Below are 25306 nucleotides of genomic sequence, written 5' to 3'. Positions count from 1 at the left end.
GTCTGCTTCTCCAGGTTTCTCCCTTTAAATCATTTTCCAGGCTGCAATAAGAGTGATGTTTCTAAACCATGCTAATGTCATTCCCCTATGTAAAAAGCTTTTAAGTGTTTAGTTGGTAGGGATAATCTTTGAGATTTTTTAAACATGGCTTACAAGGTGGTTGCCACTATATTATGTTCAGCTTCTTTCAACTTTTTTTTCCCTTAAATGTGCCTTCTTGTTTTCTAGGCTTCGCCAACCAGTTTTTCATTACAGAATACTCTGTCCCACCCCCTTCATCTGGTTAACTGTTCATTATCATTCAACCATTGGTTTAGGTATTATATCCTCCAGGGTCCTTGCCTGTCATTCTAATTTATTTTGCCCTAGAATCTTGTACTGCTGATATGTCATAGCATTTTGCTATATTGTAATTGCTTGACTCTCCCATGGGATTTAAGTTGTGTGAGGGCCAGGACTGTCTGTGTCTTGTCATGAATGGAACTCCAGTGCCTAACATGGATCATGGAACATGGCACAATGTCAGTACTTTCTGTTGAATGAATGACTTATTTAGCATTTTAGCCATTTATTGTTATTGTTTATCCCTTTGAAATTCATTTCCTAGAAAAAAGCTCACGTTCTGATTTGTGGATGAGTTTATAGTAGAACTTCAATTCAAAAGAGTTCCTTCACTTTAAGGAGAAAGAGATAGCTAATAAGAAAATAGGCTTAGCAGGATTAGTTTATGAAGCAGCTATTTTGTCCTTGTCTCATATGTCTGTGCACCTGTTGGAAATTGTTATTGAGAATTCCTATTTCAAGATATTAGCTGTACAGTTTTGTCTAATATGTACTTTATTTCCTCATATATAAAAATGGAATATTTATGTTGGTTAAGAGCTTGGAGTCTGAAGTAAGAGTTCAGTATGTCTACATCCTAGCTATGGTTTTTACTTGTTCTCTGAACTTGGCCAAGATACAAAACTTTTCTGAGCCTCAGTTTCTACCTTTGTAAAATGAGGATATTGATAGTACCCCATGCCTATAGTGATGGTATGAGGATTCAAGGAAATAATGGATGCAAAGCTTTTAGTGCACTGCCTGGAACATACAAAGAACTCCGTAAGTTGTCTGTGATCTTTCTAATTTTTAAATGATTTCAGTATCTCAGTTGAAAGGGAAGGCTGTGTAAAACTATCAGTTAGAAACTGATATAAGATTATAGTTTACAACTATACGGTTGTAAAACTATCAGTTAGAAAATTCAGTGTATCAAAGCAACCAATTCCTTGAGTTTCTAGTTAACTAAAATATAAATAAAATTTTCACCATGAGTTATACCTTGTTAATGCGTTTCCCAAGAATACCAATTTCCAACTTTGAGTGCAAGATAGAATCATTTCTGAATAAGTGTCCTCCAAGAGTGAGAGGTGTATTTTGAATGTGGCTGTTATTTTTCTAGTTAAAACAGGAATGTAGAGTGCAGGAAAATTAGCTTTCTGTTCTCTACAAATGTTGCTTTTATCTTCTTCAGTAGTTTAAGGAACTTTAAGATTAGTATCTTAATAAAATAGATTGTATCTTGGTAGAAAATATGAGTGCACATGCCAAAAATGGTGTGTGTGTGTGTGTGTGTGTGTGTGTGTGTGTGTGTGTGTGTAGCCTCTTTTAGCCTCTTTGTGGAGATGCAGTATCCTGAATTTCCTACTCATCTGCTTGTTTTTCTTTGCTGGTTGAGTTCAAAAATTTTTTCCTTTATTGAAATTTTACTAAAGTCTGTAGTACTTGCATACCTAGCACAAGTGCTAGATTTCAGTCCAGTGTGTCTTCAGATTTGCTTCATTTCACATCATCGAATATGGGATGGGACTTCAGGGTAGGACCAGTCTTCTATGTACCTTCTATTTAAAGAGATCAGAGGTTGGACACAGTGGGTCAAGCCTGTAATCCCATCACACTTTGGGAGGCTGCGGTGGGAGGGTCACTTGAGGCCGAGAGTTTAAGACCTGTCTGGGCAAGGAAGCAAGACCCCGTTTCTATGAAAAAATAGAAATTAGCCAGGCGCAGTAGCATGTGCCTGTAGTCATAGCTACTTGAGAGGCTGAGACAGGAGGATTGCTTGACCCCAGGAGTTTGAGGCTGCAGTGAGCTGTGATTATGTTACTACTGTACTCTAGCCTGAATGACAGAGTGAGACCCATCTCTTTTAAAAAAAGTTAAAAAAAAAAAAAGAGATCAGAAATGTTATGTATCCCTTTAGTCAGATACTTACTTTTGTTTTATGGTAAATAACTTATGTTTGTGGTTAGTAACTACAAAGAAAGTAAATATAGTGTTCAGTCTTTCCTTGAAATGTACTTTGAATTAAAAATCTGTATTTCTAGTACAAATATGAGTTAAGATAAAATGTTAAAAAGTAAAAGCCAGTGAAATCCTGTATAGTAAGTTCTTTCAATGTTTTTTCCTAGAGCTGACTTTTTTGAAGACGAGGCAATTGAACAGATTTTGAAGTATAATCCTTGGTGGACTGACAAATATTCAAAAATGACGGCCTTTTTGGAAAAGAGTCAGGAACAAGAAAATCATGCTACATTAGGTAAGAAACTCAAATTCGGCTAATTTGTTTCATTTTAAAATCTCATGGTGTACCACGTTTACTGCCTTCCATATTATTAAGCGTATAGTTGTAATTGCCTTATAATGTTAAAATATGAGTTTGAATTGCTAATTTTGGAAATGACTTCTTTGCCCCTGACTGGAAAATGCCGCTAAATAATTAGGCTTATTTGTGTTGGAAAATTCTTTTGAAGTATGTTTTCCTTTAGAATCATTGGAGTTTTCTTACAATTAATTATTTTTTAAAACCTAAATTTAGGGATATTATCACACAGGACATTTGTAGTTTCTCAATAACCTGCTTAAGAGGTATGAACATTCTTCTTTGGTAAGGACATTTGAGTATTAGTAACGGGCAGGGGGAAGACCCAAGTGGGAAAAGACCTAGATGGACATGTTATTACCAGCTTCTCTAAGTGCAGTGTAGCATTGATATATTAAGACTATACATTAGAAATATAACATTTGCAGACAGATCAAGAAGAGAACACCCATGTTTTCTGTCACACTGATTTGGCTTTTATTTACATATTAAAAATAAAATTTCAATGTTTAAATGGAAAGAATACACATATATGTACATTCTGAAGAGTATTAAATGGAATATAGACTCTTCCCACCCCAAGTTCTTCTTCCCGGAAGTAATCACTATTAGCAATTTTGGGGATATTTTAAAAATATATATTCCCACATCTAAACAGTTGCTTTAAGAAATGTCTACACATAGACTCACGTATACCCGGTTCGTACCTTGTTTTCAATTTGTAGTGTGTGTTGCACATCTTCCATATTAGTATGTAGAGATCTACCTGAAGCTTTTCATGATTACATAGTATTCTGTTGGATATTTTTTTCATGATTGATGGATATTTGGGCTGTTTACTACTGGTGGACATTTGGGTGACTTCCTGTTTTCTGCAGTTGCAAATAATATATATAGTGGCCTTCTTTGACCACTCATTCTGAAGTAGGTACAGGGTCTCTAATGCATCACAGTTTTTTATTTTCTGCATATCAATGCAATAGCCTATTATCTGCTATTTTTTCAGTGTCTAGTATAGTGCCTGTTATATAAAGGTACTCAGTAAATATCTATAAATATTGTAATAAATGTTTTTATGGTTAAGTTTTATTAAAGTTTAGGTGAGTTCTACCAGATCAAAAAATTGCTACTATAATATTTTAGAAAATAGAGGATTAGCTTTATTGCATAACAGAAGCTCATTATAGTGACTCTTGTTTTTTTTTTTTTTGAGACGGAGTCTCGCTCTGTCGCCCAGGCTGGACTGCAGTGGCACGATGTCAGCTTACTGCAAGCTCCGCCTTCCGGTTTCACGCCATTCTCCTGCCTCAGCCTCCCGAGTAGCTGGGACTACAGGCACCCGCCACCGCGCCCGGTTAATTTTTTGTGTTTTTACTAGAGACGGGGTTTCACCCTGTTAGCCAGGATGGTCTCTATCTCCTGACCTTGTGATCCGCCAGCCTCGGCCTCCCAAAGTGCTGGGATTACAGGTGTGAGCTACCGCGCCCGGCCTATAGTGACTCGTTATAGATTTATTGTCGTTTTCAACAAATCCTGACTTTTATATTTGAGTTTAAGCAGCTTTCAGAGACTTCTCACATTATGTATATATAGACAAATTTTCAGGTATAGGATTGCTAACACAATATAGATAGTTAATTGTACATGATAGGTAGTTCTGGTCATGAAGTTTGAACAAACTTAAATCATCAAGTGTATCAACTGGTTAGAGTCAGTTTCCCTAATTTTAGCACAGTATTTTAATGAGGTGGTGTGGGAGAAAATTGATGGTTGCGTAGTTGAGTTTTCTGTCCACCAGGGTGAGCTAGTTGCCCTAAAAATCAAGAGAAGGTGTTCCCTTTGATTTAAATTCTAACTTGCTCTACTTTGATAAACTGTAGCTTGTTCTCAGTCCAGTTTTCTGTGTCAGCAATGCTCTTAGTCTTCTCTGTGTAATTTTAGCAGGAGATCAAGCCACTCAGTCCTTTTAACCACCTGCCCTCCTGACCCTTCATCTGACCCATGACTGATAGCCAGGCTGGTGCATCAGGAACAGTCATAGTCTGCAAAGCCATTATGGTGATTCATTCTAAAAACCACCTTTAAAAATAGCAAGGACATGTGATCTAAGGTAGAAGAACTTGAGCTTTGTGTCGAACAGCGTGTCTCTTCTAATAATACCAAATATAAGATATAAACTAAATGTAGGCTTGGGGTTGGACTTCTTGTTCCACCACATGCTCGCGATATGATCTTGCACCTTTGGGTTGCTGTGGAATGCTGTACCTACCTCAGAGTTTTCCTGAGATTGAATGAAACGATGTATTTAAAATCCTGTAAATGTTAGAAATTATTATTGTAGAGTAAAATCAGTCACAGGAGAGCCAGGAGTTGGATGGTTTCTCTGTGAAATTACAATTTTTATACATTTAGAAAGCTTTAAGGGAAAGTTCCTTGTTGACAAGATTTCTCTCTCATTTGAAAAATCCTGGTTCAAATATTTGGGGCACTCCGAATTGGAGGAATAAATTGAAGTGTGTTGAGCCAGGATAAAATATGGGGTAAAAGAAATAAACCAAGAAATAAACATCACAGTTTTCTGCTGACCTATGTTGCATGCTGCTGTACCTTTTCTCCTCTTCCTCTTTGTTCTTTGCCTCTCTGGCCTTCTTCCTCTTTGTGTCATGGCCTGGGCTGTTGTCTGTTTAACACCTCCTCATCAGGTGTCGCCAGGCAGATACAACAGTGCAGGTGAGGGGTGTACCTTTGATTCATTCTGTATCATAAAATATTAACCTAGGTTGCTTTGAATTCCAGATAAGCCTTAGGTGGTGAACTTTGCTCCCTCTTTTTCTCCCTTGGTTGTAATTCTTGTCATTTTCATCACAGCCCTGAGTTACCAGGGAGGCTTTTCTCCAGCTTTGTAGTGATCCAGATTTTCCTCCCCAAAGGCTTGTAAATGGAAGTGTTAAACGCTGTGCTTCCCCTGAGCTCTGGTTTCATGAGGATGAACTCACCGCATTTCCCATGTTGTCTTTCAGTGGTTAATCTGAAGCTCCAGAGTCTTGGCACGTTATTGCTTGTTATGACACCACATAACATTTATAGTCAATGAACTTCCTAGCAGGGACATCCTGTTTGGCACCAGTGAGCCCTTCAGTGTTTGTAGAGATAACTGTCAGTGTCAACTTTGAAAGTTGTAGCACTGCAGGGCTACCCATTTAGGCTGAAGGTTTGAATGCAGCACAATTTTTTCTGGTTCCCTTGATCTGGTTCCAGTGAATGTACAATGTAATAGACAGATGTGCGTTACTCTGAGAGCATTGAGATCCTTTGTGATTTAATTGTTGACCCAGATAAGAGGGATGTTTGGAAGGGGGATTTAGAGAGGAAGGGAGGATTTAAAAGTAACAAAATTAGAAAATATTTGGAAGAGAAAAGTGACTACCTTGCAGACATCTTTCATTTTGATAGTCCCTTTGCAGCCTTCAGACATATTGGTGGGGTTTTTGATGTTGGGAGGTGGTCCTCGGCCATTTGCTTCAATGCTAGGGCACCAGTTTCCTCCTCAAGTGTATTGAGAGTTCAGCTGACTTTTGTTTCACTGGAGATTATTTTTAAAAGTATAATTAGCCAAAACATTGTGAACTATATGGCAAAGCTGCTTTGTAGTGTAGCTAAGTCATACAAATGCTTGACAAATGTTACTCATGGTGGCAATCATCCAAGCATTGTTGGCACTGCATCTGTAGTTATTTCCAGTACTGCTGCTAGGTTAGACTTGATTGTGTGCAAACTTCCCCCAAGTTCCCCTTTGGGTGATATGATTTACAGCTCTAATAAAAAAGGCCTTAGGGAGCTCAGACTTTTGGTTTCTCTAGTGATTTCCTGGTTTGTTGTTATTGTTATTTATCATCTCTGATTTCTTTGCTTGAATTTCAGAATTTAAATGCATTTGTGTGTTACTAATGAAGTAGGCCACAGTGGAGCTTATAAATGCTCAGTAAAAGGTGGAAGTGTTTTAGGGAAAGTCTAGCAGCTCCTAGTATCCAAGAATTCAGAAGAATAATTCAAGTAGGCTTTTCTTCTGTGCACAGTTATTGAAAATGACTAATGTAGAAATACTTACATGTGGATAATGTAACGTCAGAACCTACATTGCCTAGGTCAACTTTTATAAATGGTTAAACGTCGATAGGTATGATTACTTAAAAATGAAGGCATAAATATGTAGAGAGTTGACATGTTGCTAAATAGTTTCTGGGCATGCTTACTTTGTGATTGAGAATTATGTGGGAGCAGGGGTCTTTATTAGTCAACTAGGATATAAAGACTTTTCTCTAGTCAGATATCATGAACACCTGGCATTTTCCCATTAGCTAAATTAATGAACATCTCAAAAACCATACCTAAGGGAATACTGTCTCTAACCTTCTTGCTAAATACAAGGAGTCATAAAATATTTTGTCAGGTATGCTTTCTTCCTGCAGTGAGTATATTCCTTCATGCCATTTCCTTAAATCAAATTGCTTAAAATGAACTGAGAGCTTTTATTTAAATTAAGGAACTTCAGTTGTGTCTTCCAGTGAGGCAGTCAACACTCAGTTTATCTGTCTTATTAATTAAATCCAGTAAATTTTAAATTAAATACAGTTGACCCTTGAACAAAACATGTTTGAAATGCATAGGTCTGCTTATATGGGGATTTTCTTTTGCCTCTGCCACCCCTGAGATAGCAAAACCAACCCTTCCTCTTCCTCTTATTCCTCAGCCTACTCAATATGAAGACCAGGATGAGGACCTTTGTTTATGATGCTGTACCTCCACTTAATGGATAATAAATTTAATCTTAAAGAGACTTCATGTACAATTCAAGGATTGGGGAAACCTTAACTAAAGCTATAAATCCAGAATCTTGTCTTAAAAAAAAATATGGACATATTTGACTACATGAAAAATAAGTGTTTCAATGGCAAAAGGTACCATAAACAAAGTCAGTAGAGATATGGTAGCTTTGGAAAGATGATTAGGGTTTATATCTATAATATACAGGATTCTTAATTTGACAAGACAAGCCATCCAATAGAAAAAAACTGGACAAAACACATTCGAATGGGTCACTCATAAGAGTGCAAATCCAGATTGCCTACAAACCAAGGAACTAGTGCTTAAAGTTGAGCAATTGGAGAAATACTAAGTGAAATAACAATGATAAGTCACTGTTTTAGTTTTCTCTTGCTGCATAACAAATTATCACAAGCTTCACACAGTGTACGTTCATGATCTCAGTTTCCGTGAGTCAGAAGTTGGGCCAGGCTTAGCTGGGTCCACTGTGTAAGGCCTTGCAAGGCTGTAGCCAAAGATATCCATCTTATTTTTTTAAAAAACAGATGTTGGAGGCTGTGTTCTTTCCTGGAGCTCAAGGTCTTCTTCCAATCTCACATGATTGTTGGCAGAATTTAGTTCCTTGCAGATATAGAACTGAGACCCCTGCTTTGTTGCTGGCTGTTAGCTGGGGGCCACTCTTAGATCTTAGAGGCCTCTACAGGTCCCTGCCACATAGCCTTCTCACAGGCTCTCTCACTTCACCATGTGACATCTTATTTCTTCAAAACTAGCAGGCGAGTCCCTGGCTTTGGTCTGCTAATAATGGAATATAATCGTGGAAATGACTGTCCCATTGCCTTGGTCGTATTCTGTTGGACAGAAGCAGGTCACAAGCTCCATCCCCACATAATGACTCATTGGAAGTCATCTTAGAATTCTGCCTACTATACTCAATTTATTAACCTGGAAATGATTGTAAAAAAGCTATTACATTTCTTGCCAGGGGGAGGTGGGAGGTATGTGTGGGAAGAGGAACTTCTATTCATGACTGTGAGAAAGGAGAGTTATTGTAGCCTTTAAGTAAAGTATCTTTCTAAAACAGATACTTTTTTAACCCAGTCAATACAGTCTCGAGAGTCTACTTTATGGAAATAAAGCCTCTAATATCCAAGGACATAGGATAAGGATATTCATTGCAGCATGATTAGCAGTGGCAGAAAACTAGAAGCAAAGTGAGTGCCCATCGGTAGGGGGAGTGATTGGACAGAGCATGGTACATTTTGGAATATTATACTCCTTTACAAAAATTAGTTACACACCAGTTGACTTTTAGGGATTTGCCAGAGGTATTGTTGAGTGAGAAGGGCTAGATGGAGAAAAATGACCTAGTTATTTGGGTTGAGGGAGGGTGTAGGAAGTATAAACTCCCTAGTAGGTATGCTTAGTCTGTATATGATTACATGTCTAGAGAAAACTATGGAATGATATATACTAGATTTTCAGTGTGTGAGAGGCTGTTGACGAATATTCAGGTGGCGAGAAGGTGCCAAGCAGAAGAAGAAAAGCAAAAAGGAACTGTGTTGTAAAGAAACAATCTCTTCCCCAAGTCTAATGTATGTGATGTGGTCATATGTAAAACTTGATTTATATGGTAAACAATATGAGATTTTAATGGATTAATTTGAATTGAAATTTAATCTAATTAAATTAAATTTAAATTTAACAATTTTAATTGATTAATATCTGGGAGTATTCCTGTTTCTTAGTATAGAACTTTCAAAATGGATAATGAATATTTTCAGTGTGCTTTATTTAGCACTTTCTGTTGTCAAAATGTATTATCTTAATTTTAAAGACAGTAACTGGCATTCAGACGCCTTAAGTACAGAACAGTGTAGCAAAAAAGGGAGGGTCGGGAATTAAGGAATAGGTATTATTTAGAAAAATCTTCTTTATTCAGCCCTATTAGGATTTGAGCAGACTCATAGCTCTTACTAAAACTGTGAAGTCTACTTAAGTTATTTATATATCCATAGTTAAGTGGAAAGAATTTTTATTTCAGTTTCTATAATCAAAGTTCTAATTTTGACAAATCTTTCACATTGGGAGTTTTACAAAACTGAATGAAACATCTAATTTTTAAATGCGTTTTCTTCTAGTGTCTTTTTCTGAAGAAGAGAAATATCAGCTACGAAAATTTGTCAATAAATCTTATCTGCTGGACAAGAGAGCCTGTCGTCAAGTGTGCTACAGTTTGATTGATATCCTTCTGGCATATTGCTATGAAACCCGTGTCACTGAAGGAGAGAAGAATGTAAGTGCATGTATGTGTGCATGTTGCCATAGATGACTGTGCTGAGTAAACTGCATTAAAGCATCAGTCTTTCTTGTCTAGAGTAGAACTGGTGGTGATTAGTTATTCAGGGGATGCCCCCAGCAGAGTTGCATGTGTGTGGTGGTGGTGGTGGGTACCCACATGCAATCATACATTGCTTAGTTGGTCTTTTTCACTTTTCTCTTGGCATTAGTCTCTGCAAAAATAGCAGAGTAGGGAAGTTTAAGGGAGTGAAACTGAGAGTAGAGAGGAAGGCTACTCTGAGCTCTCATCTCTTTTAGGCCAGAGAAGTGCTCTGTCACATGACACTTCACATTGGCAAGGGGGTAAACTGCCATACCCATTTATATTCTTTCTCTCAGCCAGAAGTCAGCAGATGCAAAATATGGCATTTTACAAAATAGAGAAATCTTAGTATTTACCTGCAAGTGTCCCTCAATTCATAGAGTACGTGTACTCTGAAAAATTATATGTAAATCAGATTTTTTAAAACCTGAATTATATCTTTTTTGCTATTTAAAGGGATCATATTATAAAAGTAAATCCTTTTGTAAATTATTTCTTAATCTTTTAAAAAATAATATAGTCTTTGTTGTATCTCTTCTTAAACCATATTTGATTTTGTAAATGAAGAGCTAAACTTCCTTTTCACCTGTACCATTGATTGTATATTTAAAAAGGCTGGAAACCAAAAAAAACAGCCTTTCTAGTTAGTGTGGCCCTGCAGCTGTTTATAATTGTCCTTGCTTAAAAGGTTATTTTTGATCTGAGCATAGCTTTCCTTTTTTGAATTACACAAATAATTCACATATGAAGGAAAATATACACATGAAGAAAATAATTAAGATTTCCTGTAATTTCAGTCATCAGAAATATAACCGCTGTTACATGGCGATGTATCTATTTCCAGTCTTCTTTCAGTGTGCATGTGTGTCTATATTGTGTGTATTTACCTTAGGTCCTAACGTGTATACTATTTAACCTGCTTTTTTCACTTGACATTATAGCACTAGGATGGTATTAGAGTTAGAATTTTCTATGTACCAATTTTTTTTGTTGTCATGATTCTGAAAATTTCTAGGGTGACTCTTGACGTTTGTGTCTGACTCCAAGATGACTATTAATTTAGTGTGTTAAGGGCATAATATATCTGAAAATACTTTTTGTTTTCACTCATCTTTTAAAGATACTGTAATTGCAGAAAATGTTTTCTTTGACCAAAAAATGCTTCATATTAAATCTTGAAAAGATGAGTGTTTAGGTATATTTGAAAAAATTTACCATTTTTTATTCTTGTATTTGTGTATTTGAAATCATGAAGTCTTACAACTTGAGACCTTCTCTAGAATTTACTTATTCTCACCAGCATTCTCTGAAAGATCAAATTTTCTAGCAGCTTCTTAAGTGCCACAGGTAATACTTCAACATTATCTTTGATTCCTTTGATAGATTATTTATGGATTGTTTGGGAGGCATGTAACTTAGTGGAAAAAGGACAGAAATTGAGCAGGGATTACTTTGCTTTAACTTTTAGTTTCAAAACCCCTGGTTATTTACTCTTGTGTTCTGGTACTCTTATCAGTAGAAAAGTTTTATTTTCGAAAATCCCAAGGAGAGTAAACAGAAACTTCCCACTGAGTCTCTGTATCAGCAAAATAATTATTTTTCTATAGTCGTGAACACTTCTTAGTTCCCATATGTCAGTGATCCTCAGACACTGGTTGAATAAATGGATTTGTTTGGTCTATTTAAATGACTTTACCTCTAATGTGATGGTATTCTTTTCTCCAAAACAAAAAAAGGTTGAATCTGCATGGAATATCAGGAAACTGAGTCCAACACTATGCTGGTTTGAGGTATGATTTCCAGTTGCAGTTGTTTAGAGTTTGTTGTTCAGGAAGTTATTTTTGTTGTTTTTACATCATTTGGGGTAATTCAAGCAATTCCTTGAATTTTTAAAAGTAGAAGCTCTATTGTACAAGTATGTTTTCCATCTTTTTAATAAAATTCTGATAATGAACCAGGTAGAGTATTTTGGAAGCTGGGGGAGGGAAACACACTTTGGAGAGAGGATGGAGACATGGTTTGTTGGGAAAGAATGTGGGGGCAGAGTGAGAGGTGTGTTTGTGAGTTGGCATGTATTGGAGCTTGAAACTCAGAGATGGAAGCAAACCTAGGTGATAAGTGACTGTCAGGGTCTATGCTAAGAACACACACACACACACACACACACACACACACACACACACACGAAAAATAATGTTTTTTATATGATTTTTAATATATATGTGTATATGTAAAAAAACTTCACCTATTCTCAGTATGTCTGTGAGGTAAGTATTGCAGGTTTTACAGGTGAGGAAACTTAGATCACATAGCTTAAATCTCTTATCTTAGGTCCTACAATTCAAATGTAGTCTGGTTATATTTGATAACTCTTTTAGTATAGTAATAATGTTTCTGTTTTCTGAAAAATAGTTGTGCAGGTCTCACCAAAAATACCAAAGATAATATCTTTAAATTTGTGAGTTTTTAACAAACTTGTGCATCAAAACAGTAATTAAAAGCAGAAACTTTAAAAAAGTATCAAGATTATATCATCAGTTAAAACAACCAGTATTTTTTAAGTTGTAAAATCAAGATTGTTTCATTGACGTCACTTTGTTGAAATAATAGGTAAGATGTAAACAGGAACTGAAACACTTTCTTCATATAGAATCTTACTACTCCAAAAATGATTCAAGGACCAACAACCTGACCAGCAGCTTCAGCTGGGAGCTCATTAGAAAGACAGAATTTCAGTCCCACCTCACACTCACTGAATCAGAACCAGGATTTGTAGCAAGATCTCTAGGGAGTTTGTATGCATATTGAAGACGAAAAGTGCTGCTCTCTAGGCTTCATTGGAGTTCCTCATGTTGCCATGATCAGCATATAATAGAGGAATCGGTTTCTGTGTTAGCATTTATTAATATGTTGAAAGTAGTTGGTGACTGGATAATTTTGTAGTATAGTTATTAAAAATCTACATGAAAATTCACCTATTTATGATATTTAAGTTCCTAATTCTCTTTAAATTATGTCAAATACTAAGTGTTCTTAATCAGATTTCTCATAGTTGTAAGGATTAATGTACATGTAAATTATCTTTCTCCCTTGGTTTTAATTTTAAATTTTACATATGGTTTACATTTTTTATACTTTGTTTATCAAAAAACAATTTTGTGGAAATTTTCTGTTGTCTAGTGTTTTTAGTAAGTTTTGAATTGCTAATGTTATCAGTTTGATACCATTCAAGATACAACACCTTTTTTCCTAGAAATCAGTTTGATAAGCAAAAGCAAATTACTCAAGTAAATGTCTTGTATTACGCATGTCCAGTGCAAAAAAAAAAAGAAAAAGAGGAGAGGAAACTGAACATACTTTACTAAAGAGTTGTATGTATTTTTTTTTTTTTTTTTTTTTTTGAGACGGTGTCTCGCTCTGTCACCTAGGCTGGAGTGCAGTGGCGCGATCTTGGCTCACTGCAAGCTCCGCCTCCTGGGTTCACGCCATTCTCCTGCCTCAGCTTCCCGAGTAGCTGGGACTACAGGCACCTGCCACCACGCCTGGCTAATTTTGTATTTTTAGTAGAGACGGGGTTTCACTGTGTTAGCCAGGATGGTCTCGATCTGGCCTTGTGGTCTGCCTGTCGGCCTCCCAAAGTGCTGAGATCACAGGCGTGAGCCACCGCACCTGGCCTTTTTTTTTTTTTTTTTTTTTGAGATGGAGTCTCACTCTATTGTCCAGGCTGGAGTGCAGTAGCGCAATCTTGACTCACTGCAGCCTCTGCCTCCCAGTTTCGAGCTATTCTCTGCTTCACCCTCTTGAGTAGCTGGGATTACAGGTGCCTGTCGCCACACCTGGCTAATTTTTGTATTTTTAGTAGAGACGGGGTTTTGCCATGTTGGCCAGGGAGGTCTCGAACTCCTGACCTCAGGTGATCCACCCGCCTGGAGTCCCAAAGTGCTTTACAGGCATGAGCCACCGCTCCCGGTGAGTTCTACATTTTTGATCTGTGCCATCTTGAATAGCCTTAGCTGACAAAAACATGAAATGTAAATTATATTAAAATGTCCTTTATGTGCATCTGTATTTTGTTAATGCCATGTGTTTTAGATTCTTATTTGTAATCTTTAGGACTTTATTTAAAAGCTTTCTTGTGACATTTGTGATGTATTGATAGTGTGAGAAATTACAAATCTAAGATTCTGTTTTATTGTAAAGTATACAAAAAGAATCTTATTTCATGGTTTTATGTTTCTCTTCTACTTGGCTTCACAATGATCTGAACTTGCAGCTTTTAAATGAGAAAAGCTTCCTATTTCATTGTGTACTTTTGTTTGTGTAACATTTTGTGGAAATGACTGCTTATTAAAATGACACTTCACAGACTTGGACTAACGTTCATGATATCATGGTGTCTTTTGGAAGAAGGGTGTTGTGTTACCCACTCTATCGCCATTTCAAGCTGGTGATGAAGGCCTACAGGGACACTATAAAGATATTGCAACTGGGTAAGATATTATTGTACTTGCAAATTTGGGAGGGAAAAAGTTGTAAGTTTTTAGTCTGTGAAGATATAATAATGATTTTTGCTTTTTTCTGTATATAAATAAGTAATGAAAAATGAATCCAACCACTGTTAAAGTATAAAATTCCTGTGTATAAGATATATGTAGATAAGTAATTGCATAGAGGCATAATAAAAACTCTTTTCCGAAAGGAGTAAGGAAGGTAAACAGAGAAGGCACACATAGTATTGCAAACCGTTTTACATTATAATAGCTTGCATCATTCAGTATTTCTTGGCTGCCTATAGTCTTCTAGGCTCTATGGTGGGACTGTGGGTCTAATAATAAAGAAGGCAGAAAAGTTCCCTGCTCTGTTGAAGTTTACAGTTTTGTCAGACAGATGATGGGTAAGTTAGCAATTCCAAAGAGAGAGTGAAAAGTACTCTGCTGGGAGAAGTCCAGGGATCGTTTAGGAGGGGACATGTAACCTAGATTCGGCATGTCAAGAAAGATTTTCTAACAAAAAGCTCAGCTACTCTGAGCACTTTTGACTTGCTAAATTCAACCTGAAAAGACAAACACTTGTTAGCTTTAAGGATGTGGAAAATTCTGGGCTCTGAAACAAATTCCAAAGTGCCCATAGTATCATCATTAGAATAAGTATATAATTTCCAAGATAATGACTTTGAAGGGGGCAACACCCATTTGTATGTATTAGTTCTGGCACATTTATTTAAAAGTCACTTTTAGTACTTTATGGTCATTTCTTGTATTCTCCCCCTGGGGAGACTTATCATTCCTTTGCCCTTAGATAAAAGTGTTTCTGGGAGCTTGGTTTTCAGACTTCAGAATAAGAAGGGGAAAGAAAGGAAGTTCTTCCTTCTACCTCCAGGTGACTTCACTGGCCTAAAGAAGAGAATCACATCTCAAATGTTTTGTCTCACCTCAAGGTGTACTTTGCTTTCTGTGTAACCTGTAGTCTTCTTGCGCTGGTGGTGGGGATGGGGGAAGAAAATCATGTTTGAAGTAGATTATTTTAAAGTAGACAATAATTGTAAAAATGAATCATGGTTAGATGAAAGATGCCTTTTTATTCATCCAGTTGGTTTAGACTAGCTGTATTTTATTTTGAAGGATTGTTGATTATAGGATGAAAGAGCTATCATTGAGAAATCTATCTTCTTTAACTTAACAGTGGGAAACAAACTGCTTTGTTTTTTCATGTGTTATTTCTTCTTGCCTTCCATCTAAGATATTTTTTGAATTGCTAAAAGTACCTTGGAAAATCAATCTGCTATAAATGACTGTGTGAGCCTCAGTTACACGTCACAATTCATTTCTTTTTTAAGTCATGCTAGATTATCTGGGCATTATTCATGGACTTAAACCAGTGAGAATGCAGTTTGCGATTATCCTGTTATATCATGGCTTCCAGATGGAGAATTGGCAAAACCTACACATGCCTGTTTGCACACACACTCACACACTCACTCTCACTCACATATACAGACTACTGCTTGTTACTTTTTATTCTGGGAAGTAATCTAGTTCTTTTGACTTTTATTGGAAAAGTAATCAGTTCTATGATTGCATAACCAAAAATAAATTCGATTGCCTTGACTTACACAGGAATCAATTACCCAAACAGTTTTAGTAGGTCAGAATTGAAATTGAGACTTAATTTTTATTCATTATCACTCTGACAAGAAATAGTTTTATCAGCTGTGTTATGATAGTAACATAGAACTTGAAGTAACACACTGGAGGCCTCTGCTAAAAATGAACCTGAACCCTCTATGTACCATGTACAGTGTGTTCTGTGACTAATTTGGGTTGTGGCTAGTTAGTGCTAAAACTGAGGGCTGGGTTGTCTAGAATTTGTGCCAGAAGCTGTGGAGATGACATGTTCTGGATGAGAATCGTCACCTGTCTTTGTACAGGTGGATGGCATGGGGATGCCATTATTGTCGCTGAAGAGGCTCATTTGTTTGAACACCCCATAATTTAAATAAAGGTAGCTCTGGTTTGGCATTTAGTGTTTTCCAAGAATGAATTCATGCCTACTTATAATTCAAAATGCAGTCACAGTGTTCACACTTTTTATTATAAAGGTCAGTATATTGTTCCATAGTTGAAAGTAATGAATAACCCTGGCTCCAAAGAAGGATTGATCTTAAATGGAATGAGCTTTCAAAACCAATGTAGGAATGCTTCAGAAACTACAGAATATTTCATTATAACTGATTGACTAAGATCTGAGTTTTCAAAGAGCCAGGAATTTGCCTTATGTGACTTCACAGTAGCCTTTACAAGGATTCTTTACTAGGCTTTTGGCTCTTTTCAGTTTTGCATTTCTTCTCATTCCCTCCCCTCCTCCAGAAGACTGTATGTTTATCTCTGGAGGTTGCTGTTCTGTTTAATCCAGACTCTTTAAGGGCAGGAAATCCTGCTTTGCCCCTTAAGTACTGTTTTAGTGCTTAGCAAAGGACCTTGCTCTCCTTGGATCAGTCATCTTGGGGCACATGACTCCTTTTTTTTCCCCTGTCTCTGTCTCTTCAACTTTTATTGCCTCTGTTCCATTCTTTTTGGAAGAATGGGTAAAGTTTTTCATGGGAGCATCACTTAGTTGCTGTTAGTCAATTAAAAATAAAAGTAAAAGGGAAAAAGCAGATTTTCTAATGTATCTTCAGAAGAGTTATTCTTTTTTTTTTTTTTCTCTCCTTGAGACAGAATTTTGCTCTGTTGCCCAAGGCTGGAGTACAGTGGCGCGATCTTGACTCACTGCAACCTCCGCTTCCTGGGTTCAAGAAATTCTCATGCCCCAGCCTCCCAAGTAGCTGGGATTACAGACATGCACCACCACGCCTGGCTAATATTTGTATGTTTAGGAGAGGCGGGGTTTTGCCGTGTTGACCAGGCTGGTCTGGAACTCCTGGCCTCAAGTGATCTGCCTGCCTTGGCTTCCCAAAGTGCTGGGATTACAGGTGTGAGCCACCGCACCTGGCCCACTCAGAAGAGTTATTCATCTTAGAAGTGACAAGTCGTAGTTTAATACTTGATCATACATTATTTATGTAATTTAGTGAGTGTATTGTCTACATCTTATTAATGTATAGAAGGTATTGCTTACTTTACTTCCATTAGAAGGGTAGGATGGGATGGGATGGAAGTGAAACATCAACTTAATTTTTGCTTTCAGTTCCCCCTTTGAGCTCATTCTGTGGGTTCTTTTTTTTCCTTCTTCTTGGATGGAATATATATCCTATATATATCATATCATATATTTGTCTCCTATAATATATATCCTATAACTTTTTCTATCACTTTAGATTTTAAAAAAGTTCTTTTACCACTTCTAGTCACAAGAGGAGTCTAATTTCAGCGCTTAAAATGTCCACTTTGAACTTCATTACAAAAGAAATTCTTCCCTTCCCCAGCTGGGACCTGCCTGAGGGTGGGTGACTAGCGGCAGGGAGGAGGACCCCTTTCACTTTGGCAGGACATACCGCTTACCTCCACTCGGCCACACCATGTTGCTCTGTCCTGCTTCTTAATGGAAGCTAGACACCAATCTTTGTACTCTCCAGTTGGTATCTACAGTTAAAATTTCCAGGGTAAGCAGGTTGTACTCTCTTAGGGCCTCTTAAAACCCCCTTTCTCTTGGTTTAAGGTAACAGAAAAGCACCTCCTTCCTGCACCCACACCACCTTTATCCATGGAGATTTTTTCTGGACCTCTTTACTCTTAAGCTCCTGAAGGTGAATATTCGGTGAATGAATTACAAATCATTTTTAGTTTCTCTCTCTACAAGTTCAGCATAGAGAGGTTAGCATCTCTTTAAAATAAAGGGATACTTGATACCAGTTATTTTCTTTGTGAGCCTCATTAGAAAAGAGTCAGAGTTCTGTCCTGATGCGTTAATAATACGTACAGGTGGATGGCACAGGGATGCCATTATTGCCACCGAAGAGGCTCGTTTGTTTGGACACTGCATAATTTAAATAGAGGTAGCTCTGGTTTGGCTAGTTTGTTAATAACCACAGCTGCGTGTGTTAGCTACCTTCTGTGTGCCAGCGCTAGGTTCAGTTCTTTAGATACCATATCTCATTTTGCTCATATTGCAGTCCTGTGAAGCAGGCATTACTATCCCCATTTTGCAAATAGAAGACAGGCTCAAAGAAGTGAAGTCAGTGGCCCAGGGTCTTACAGCTAGTAGGTGGGAGAGCCTAGATTTGACTCCAGATCTGTGTAACTTAGAGTCTGTGCACTTATATATATTGAAATAGTTATAAATGAAATTATATGAAGCCTGGAATTTGCTTCAAAATAGTCCAGAGTGGGTTGTGGGAAAGTGGGTGGGGTGTAGCTGAAACAAGGTTGGCTACAAGTTGATTGCTGCCTGGGTGATGAGTATGTGGGATTCATGATACTGTCTTTCCTATTTTTGTACATGTTGTGATTTTCCTTTAGACAAAGTCTTTTTTTTTCCTTAAGTCTGGACTCTTAACCACCATACTACCATGTTTCAAATTTGAATTTATCCACCATTTTGTGGAAAACATGATTTCTATTAATATTTGGACAGTTTTCTAAATGTTTTGGCTAATAAAAACGTATACAATTGTTCTTTCTATTTGCTGTTTTGTTTTTAAGGTTAATAGAAACCTACTTTTTAATAACATGTGAAGTCTGATGAATAGTAGCTACCTAGCAGGTAGTAACCCAAGAAACAGCCTTTAGGAGTCTAGTTGTTGTCCCCAATTAAAACCAGGTATCACTTCAGGTAATTAATAGCCCTTACTTATCAATTATTAATTGGGCTCAATAAACAGATTTTCAGAAATTACTGCTTTACTAACCTCTTCCATAGATAAAATAACACAATCAATGAGAAAGGAAAGAAGAGCTATGGTACCAAGCACAGGGCTTGTGACTGATCAATTTTTTAAAAGAAAAATGGATGTTTAAAACATTGAGGTTTGGCAAGTGTATTGTATGAGCTCCAAGTTTGGAGGAGACCTTAAAGGTGAATTTCTTTTGAATATTTACATTTTATTTATTCCAGAGTCAGTTTAGCAAATGACTTTTAAAAAAATTGAATTGTAGAGGAGATATTGCAAACTTGAAAACTAAAAGATGAAATCACTGCCATTTTCCAGTGTTGACATTTATCTATATTTAACTTCTGTAAGTTCCCAGTTCTGGACATTTTAAAGAATTGTTGGGCCTTTTAATTTTTACTCTTTAAATACATTGTATGAAACTATTTTGAGATTTATTCAACAAGTATTTGTTGAGAACCTGCCGTGTGAGGCTGCTGAGCTGGATCCTGAAGATATAATAGTTCTAATGGGGGCACAGGGCACAGAATTACACAACTACCAGGGTTTTTGAAAAATTGCATTTGTAATAAGTAGCTCAAAAGAGAAATATGGAGAGTGAAAATATAAGCCAGGGAAACTGACCTACATTTAAGTCACTGAAGACATGTAACTTCCTACTGTGGGAGCCTCTGCCTTATTTGACCTCTAATTCTCAGCTCCTACTAGTTTCCTAGCACCCTCAAGTACTTGTTAATTGCTTGATGAGTTCATTTATTCATTGATTTGTTCAACACATATTTTGAATGTATGCCTACTCAGGAGCCAGTCCATACAAAGCACCCTGTAAATACAAAGAGCAATAGGAAAATAATTTAGATGTGTGGGCTGTATTTGGGGACATGTTCGCTAGCCGGGGAGCGTGTTCACTACCTAGGGAGCTAAGATGTCCATCAGTAACATAAAATATATAGTCAACCGTGGTAAGTGCCTTACAAGAAATGTGGATTAAGTAGTTCAAAAAAGAGAGAGACGACACATTTCACTAGGGGTCAGGGAAATTTTCATAGAGGCTGTGAGATTTGAATTGGGACTTGAAGGAGGGAGGGAATGTTGTAAACATGTGAGTAAACCATGTGAGGAGGTTCGTGGGATAGTGTAGTTTCTGCTATGAAAATGTGTTTGTTGGAATTAGATGATGGAAAATCGATATGCTATCTGATGCTGAGATTTGCTCTACAGCCTCTAAAACTAGTTGATAGTTTCTTTCCTATCTGAGTTAACTGGTCACTGGAATTTATGTCTCTACTTTTTAAATATTATTGCTTAATTCCCTGCTCCTCACCCGGCAGATTGTAATTCCTTGTGTTTTCTTCCTCCTATTCTAAATTGTTCTTGAACTTTTTTTTTCTGGCTTAATTCCCCATACCAGTTAATGTTTCTAAGAATAGAACAATCATAGTGCTCTCAGAAACTTTAGCATAGAATTAAAGTCAGATACTGAAGTAGCATTTGTACCTGTTTTTGCTGACCATTTTACATACCAACTTATCGAAGAAAGGAGAGAACTTCAGAGGACAGCAGGAGTTAACTCCTGGAAATCATGAACTGCTGCTAAATGTTTGAAAGGGAGAACTCCGGATTCTCCTTCCATGAGGCAAAGTGAATTCTTTTTACTCTTGTCTCTTCCTTGGAGTACAAGTCTGTGTTCCCAGTCTCCTAAATTAGTACATTCTTCCCATTCATATGTATTATTTAACCTCAGAGCATTTGCGGGTTTATACTTATAACCCTGTATAGAAGGATATTGTGTATAAAGGTAAACATTAAAGGAAAGAATATCAAGTTCTAGTCATCTCCATAGAATCTCTTTCCCCCTAATACTTCTGAATATTGTTAATCACTAAAAATGTTTAGATTGCTCTCATGGTAATTTCTGGGTTACATTTGTATAAAACATTCTTGGTTCTCTTAAAATACACCATAGAGGGAAGCATTTCCCATATGGCTTACAAATAATAAATTGGCCTTTTAATTGCCACAAATGATGAATAGCTTGTGGTTATTTGGCTTCAAAAATATCACTTAAAATATTTTAAAATGTTAGTATTCTTTGAAAACTGGAGTTATATAGAAATGCTTACTGATGGGTGATGGCTTCAAGTCAGCTGACCTCTTAAATATTACATACAATTTAAATCTACACTATATTTTCTGTACTATTTATTTTTGTTAATTTCAGCAGTTTCTGAGCTGAGCAGTGTAGAAATCCCTAGAACTTAGTTACATGGTTTGAATGTATGGCTTAAAAAAAACTTCTATAATTAGTGCCTCTTTAAATAAATTTAAAGTCAGTTTTGAGATTATTTTTATGGATCTGAATTTTTATGGAAGTAACTTTCTATAAGAAAATAGCAGCAGAAAATTGTATGTATTTAAGACAACTTTGGGGGAACAAAGAGAAAACCTTCTATTTGACCCTAGTGAATCAAAGTCCTATTGTATATTAATACTGAGGCCTTGATGAAGTGAATTGAATAATACTTTATGTTTTACCAGGAATACATGTAAGAATTACAATTATGTACCACATAACGACTTTCAGTCAGTGATGGACCACATGGACAACAGTGGTCCCATAACATTGTAATACTGTGAGATTACTATGTCTTTATTTTCTTATTAATTTTTTTGTTTTTCTTTTAATCAGAAAAGAGCTGAAGTATACTGTATCTTTTCTATGCTTAGATATGTTTAGATACAAAAATACTTAGCACTGTGTTACAATTGCTTACAGCATTCAGGACAGTCATATATACTGGCTATACCATAGCCTAGGTGTGTAGTGGACTCTACCATCTAGGTTTGTGTAAGTACATTCTGTGACATTCACATGACAGAATTACCTAATGACGCATTTCTCAGAACACATCCAAATCATTAAGCAACACCTGATTATGTATATATTTACGTAATTTAGAGTTTCATTTCATTTATTTTTTAGAGACAAGGTCTCACTCTGTCACTCAGCCTGGGGTACAGTATGGCATAATCGTGGCTCACTGCAACTTCAAACTCCTGGGCTCAAGCTATCCTCCTGCCTCAACCTCCCAAAGTGCTGGTTTACAGGTGTGAGCCACCATATCCCAACTTAAAGTTTCTTTAAGTAAGAAGTTAATGTTGGAAAATAACAAGTGGCAGATATTTATTTATTCAGCAGACATGAATCAAATCTATTCTCCGTGCAAGGGAGTATAACAGAATTGGTGAAGAGTTACAAGGATATTTATGACTTGGTCTTAGCTCTTAGGGAGTTTATTGTGTAATAGGAATGATAGGTCAAAAGATAAGGTACAAAATGTAAGTATTTATGATGAGAACACATGGACACAGGGGCAACAACACCCATTGGGGCCTTTCGGAGGGTGGCGGGGTGGGGGTGGTGTGGGAGGAGGGAGAGGATCAGGAAGAATAGCTAGTGGATACTGGTCTTAATACCTGGGCGATGGGATGATCTGTGCAGTAAACCACCATGACACACATACCTCTGAACTTAAAAGTTTAAAACAAAAACAAAATATAAGTGTTTATAAGATACAAAGGGGAGACTCCCTTAAAAAAATACCTTAATGGACAGGTATGGTGGCTCATGCCTGTAAACTCAGCACTTTGGGAGGTAAAAGTGGGAAGATCTCTTGAAGCCAGGAGTTTGAGACCAGCCTGGGCAACATAGTGAGACCTTGTTTCTAGAAAAAAAAAGTTTTTTAAATTAGCAGGGCGTAGTTGTGTGTGCCTATAGTCCTAACTACTTGGGATCCCGAGGCAGGAGGATTGCTTGAGCCCAGGAGTTCGAGGTTACAGTGAGGTATGATCATGCCACTGTGCTGCAGCTTGGGTGACAGGGTAAGACCTTGTCTCTAACAAGAAAAGAAAAAAGAAATTACCTTAATGGCCATCCACAGGCCAAATCCATCTTGTATTGCCCTTGAACTAACTGTGCTTTTTACATTTTTAAATAGTTGAAAAAAAATAATATTTTGTTACTTGGGAAAATTATTTGAAATTCTCATTTTAGAGTCCATAAATAAAGTTTTATTGAAACACAGGCTCATTCACTTACGTATTGTCTATGGCTGCTTTTGCGGTAAGATGACAGAATTGAGTAAGTGCATCAGAGATTGGCCTGCAAAGCCAAAATATTTACTTTCTATCTCTTTACAGAGAAAATTTACCACCTCTGCCTTAGGTATGTACATGGAGGTTGGAGGGGAGCCCTTTTGTAGGGAGCCGAGGTCTTTGGCTGCTTGCCATTCCAAATAGTGGCCAGCATTGAAGTAGATCATTTCAGCTGTTTTCTCTCGCCTTCCCACAAGGTGAGACTTAGCTGATCTAGTTGGCTCACATTAGAGTAGGCTTCTGTACATTAGGAGAAGCAAACTGAGATTCTTACTTCGCCAAGCAGGTAAATGAATAAGGATGCTAGGGTTTAAGGAAATAGAGACTAATGAGGCCTGTGTGAACTGGAGAGATACATGGCTCGACTGTAGCCTACTGTTGCTGTGTGAATATATAGTATTGCCAGTTTTAAAAAGAAGTAGAAAATAAAATGGTCTTTAAAATTTTTTAAAGCTGAAGTATGAACAAAGAAGTAAAGTAATGTAAAATCACACCGTAAGAGCCATAGCATGTCTGAGAGCCCAGGTCAGCCTGGGAGGCCCCCAGTTTTCAGTCTCTGCTCTAAAGCAAGCTAAGTGCCAGCATGTCTTTCTCATACCCTCTTGGACCTGCCAGTTTTAGCTGCAGTGAAGGCTTGCACCAGGTCTTTGCTTCTTCAGTCCTAGCTTGAGACTGAGTCTCAACCCGATACAGGTTCTAAGATTGGGGCAGGCAAAGGAGGTAAGAGATGTCCCGCATTGTCTAATGTAGTTAACACCAGAAAGCTTTTTTGAAAAGTGGATCCCCTGCCTCTCTTTTGACTACTTTGTATTGTTACTCTTGTCAGCCAGAGCCTGGTCAGGGTGGAGGAGATGAGTGATAGGATTTCAGTACCTTCAGTACCACACCTCACTCTGACCCTGATAGAGTGCTTATTAGTAGTGGGAGGAGGGATTAATAGGGAAGGAGCAAACAGCATAGACCTAATGAGTGATATATAATGGTAGTTACTAAAGAATATGTAGGATTTAGAAAAGAAGATGTGGAGGAGGGGTATTCCCTGAGAAAGTAGAAGGCAAAAAAATCAGAAAAAGGAATATAAAGAGTTCCATGTTCAAGAAAGGGCAAATTCCCATCTGTCTGGAGGCCAGAGGTGTGAAGGGGAATGGTAGGATAAAGGTAGAAACAGTGTGCTGGGACCGGGCTGAAAGGAGCCTGCAATGGCTTGCTGATGAGTTTGGGTCTTATTCAGGGAGGAACCACTGAGGAGTTTGGCATTGGAGCCAGTGAGAGGCTTATGAAATTAGATTCATCTGGCAGCAGCACTTAGGATAGAGTCATTGAGAAGGGTGAGGTTAGTGGGCATGGAGAAGAGAGGAGACTTATTCTTGCCTAGACCCAAGGTAGTCTGGGGACAGACAGTATGGTCTGAACTAGAGTGCTAGCCACGGCACCGAGGAGGAAGGAATATGTGGGCAGGTGCTTCACAGGTAGTGGGGCAGGGACCAGTAATGGGAGTGCCAGGGCTGATCCATACTACCCGTTGTCCTCCTTCCCTTTTCATATGTAAAGTATTTACATGTTTGTTGTCTCATTTAATTTCCATAGCAATTCTTAAGAATTTTTCTTCCAATTTATCCCTGTGGAAACAGATTCAGATTAAGTACCGAACGGTTAAGAAGTGGTACCAGAAGCAAGCAAACTCTGGGCTGCACAGCTGGTCCACAGTGGAACTGTTGGGATTGTTACCATTTTTACTTCGTGAGAAATTAGCTAAGAACTGCATAAGATTATTTATGTGTAGCTTTTTAATGATCTTTCCTTGGCTTTTTAGAATTGGGGAACACAGTTCTAAGATCTTAATTTCATAGTCAAAATTTTCATGCATCCTTTTCTTATAAATTAAACTTATATGTAGAGATAAATATCTAATCAACTTTACTAAATTATATTTATTATCCATTGATTAAAATGTAAAGAAGCATAGCTCAGTTCT

General features: G+C 37.3%; 1 protein-coding gene across 2 annotated transcripts in view; it reads left to right on the top strand.

Moving 5' to 3' along the window:
- Positions 1-25306, top strand: part of SHQ1 (SHQ1, H/ACA ribonucleoprotein assembly factor) — a 102509-nt gene that overhangs the window by 21740 nt on the left and 55463 nt on the right. For both annotated transcript variants that reach the window (XM_004035906.5, XM_055382989.2), the window contains exons 6-9: positions 2451-2578; positions 9607-9761; positions 11585-11638; positions 14215-14338. In XM_004035906.5, coding sequence (XP_004035954.5) covers positions 2451-2578; positions 9607-9761; positions 11585-11638; positions 14215-14338 — 461 coding nt within the window. The remainder of the gene's footprint in view (positions 1-2450; positions 2579-9606; positions 9762-11584; positions 11639-14214; positions 14339-25306) is intronic.

The sequence above is a fragment of the Gorilla gorilla genome, chromosome 2 (assembly GCF_029281585.2).
Source record: "Gorilla gorilla gorilla isolate KB3781 chromosome 2, NHGRI_mGorGor1-v2.1_pri, whole genome shotgun sequence".
NCBI classification, from domain to species: Eukaryota; Metazoa; Chordata; class Mammalia; order Primates; family Hominidae; genus Gorilla; species Gorilla gorilla.
This window is presented reverse-complemented; position numbering and strand designations above follow the sequence as displayed.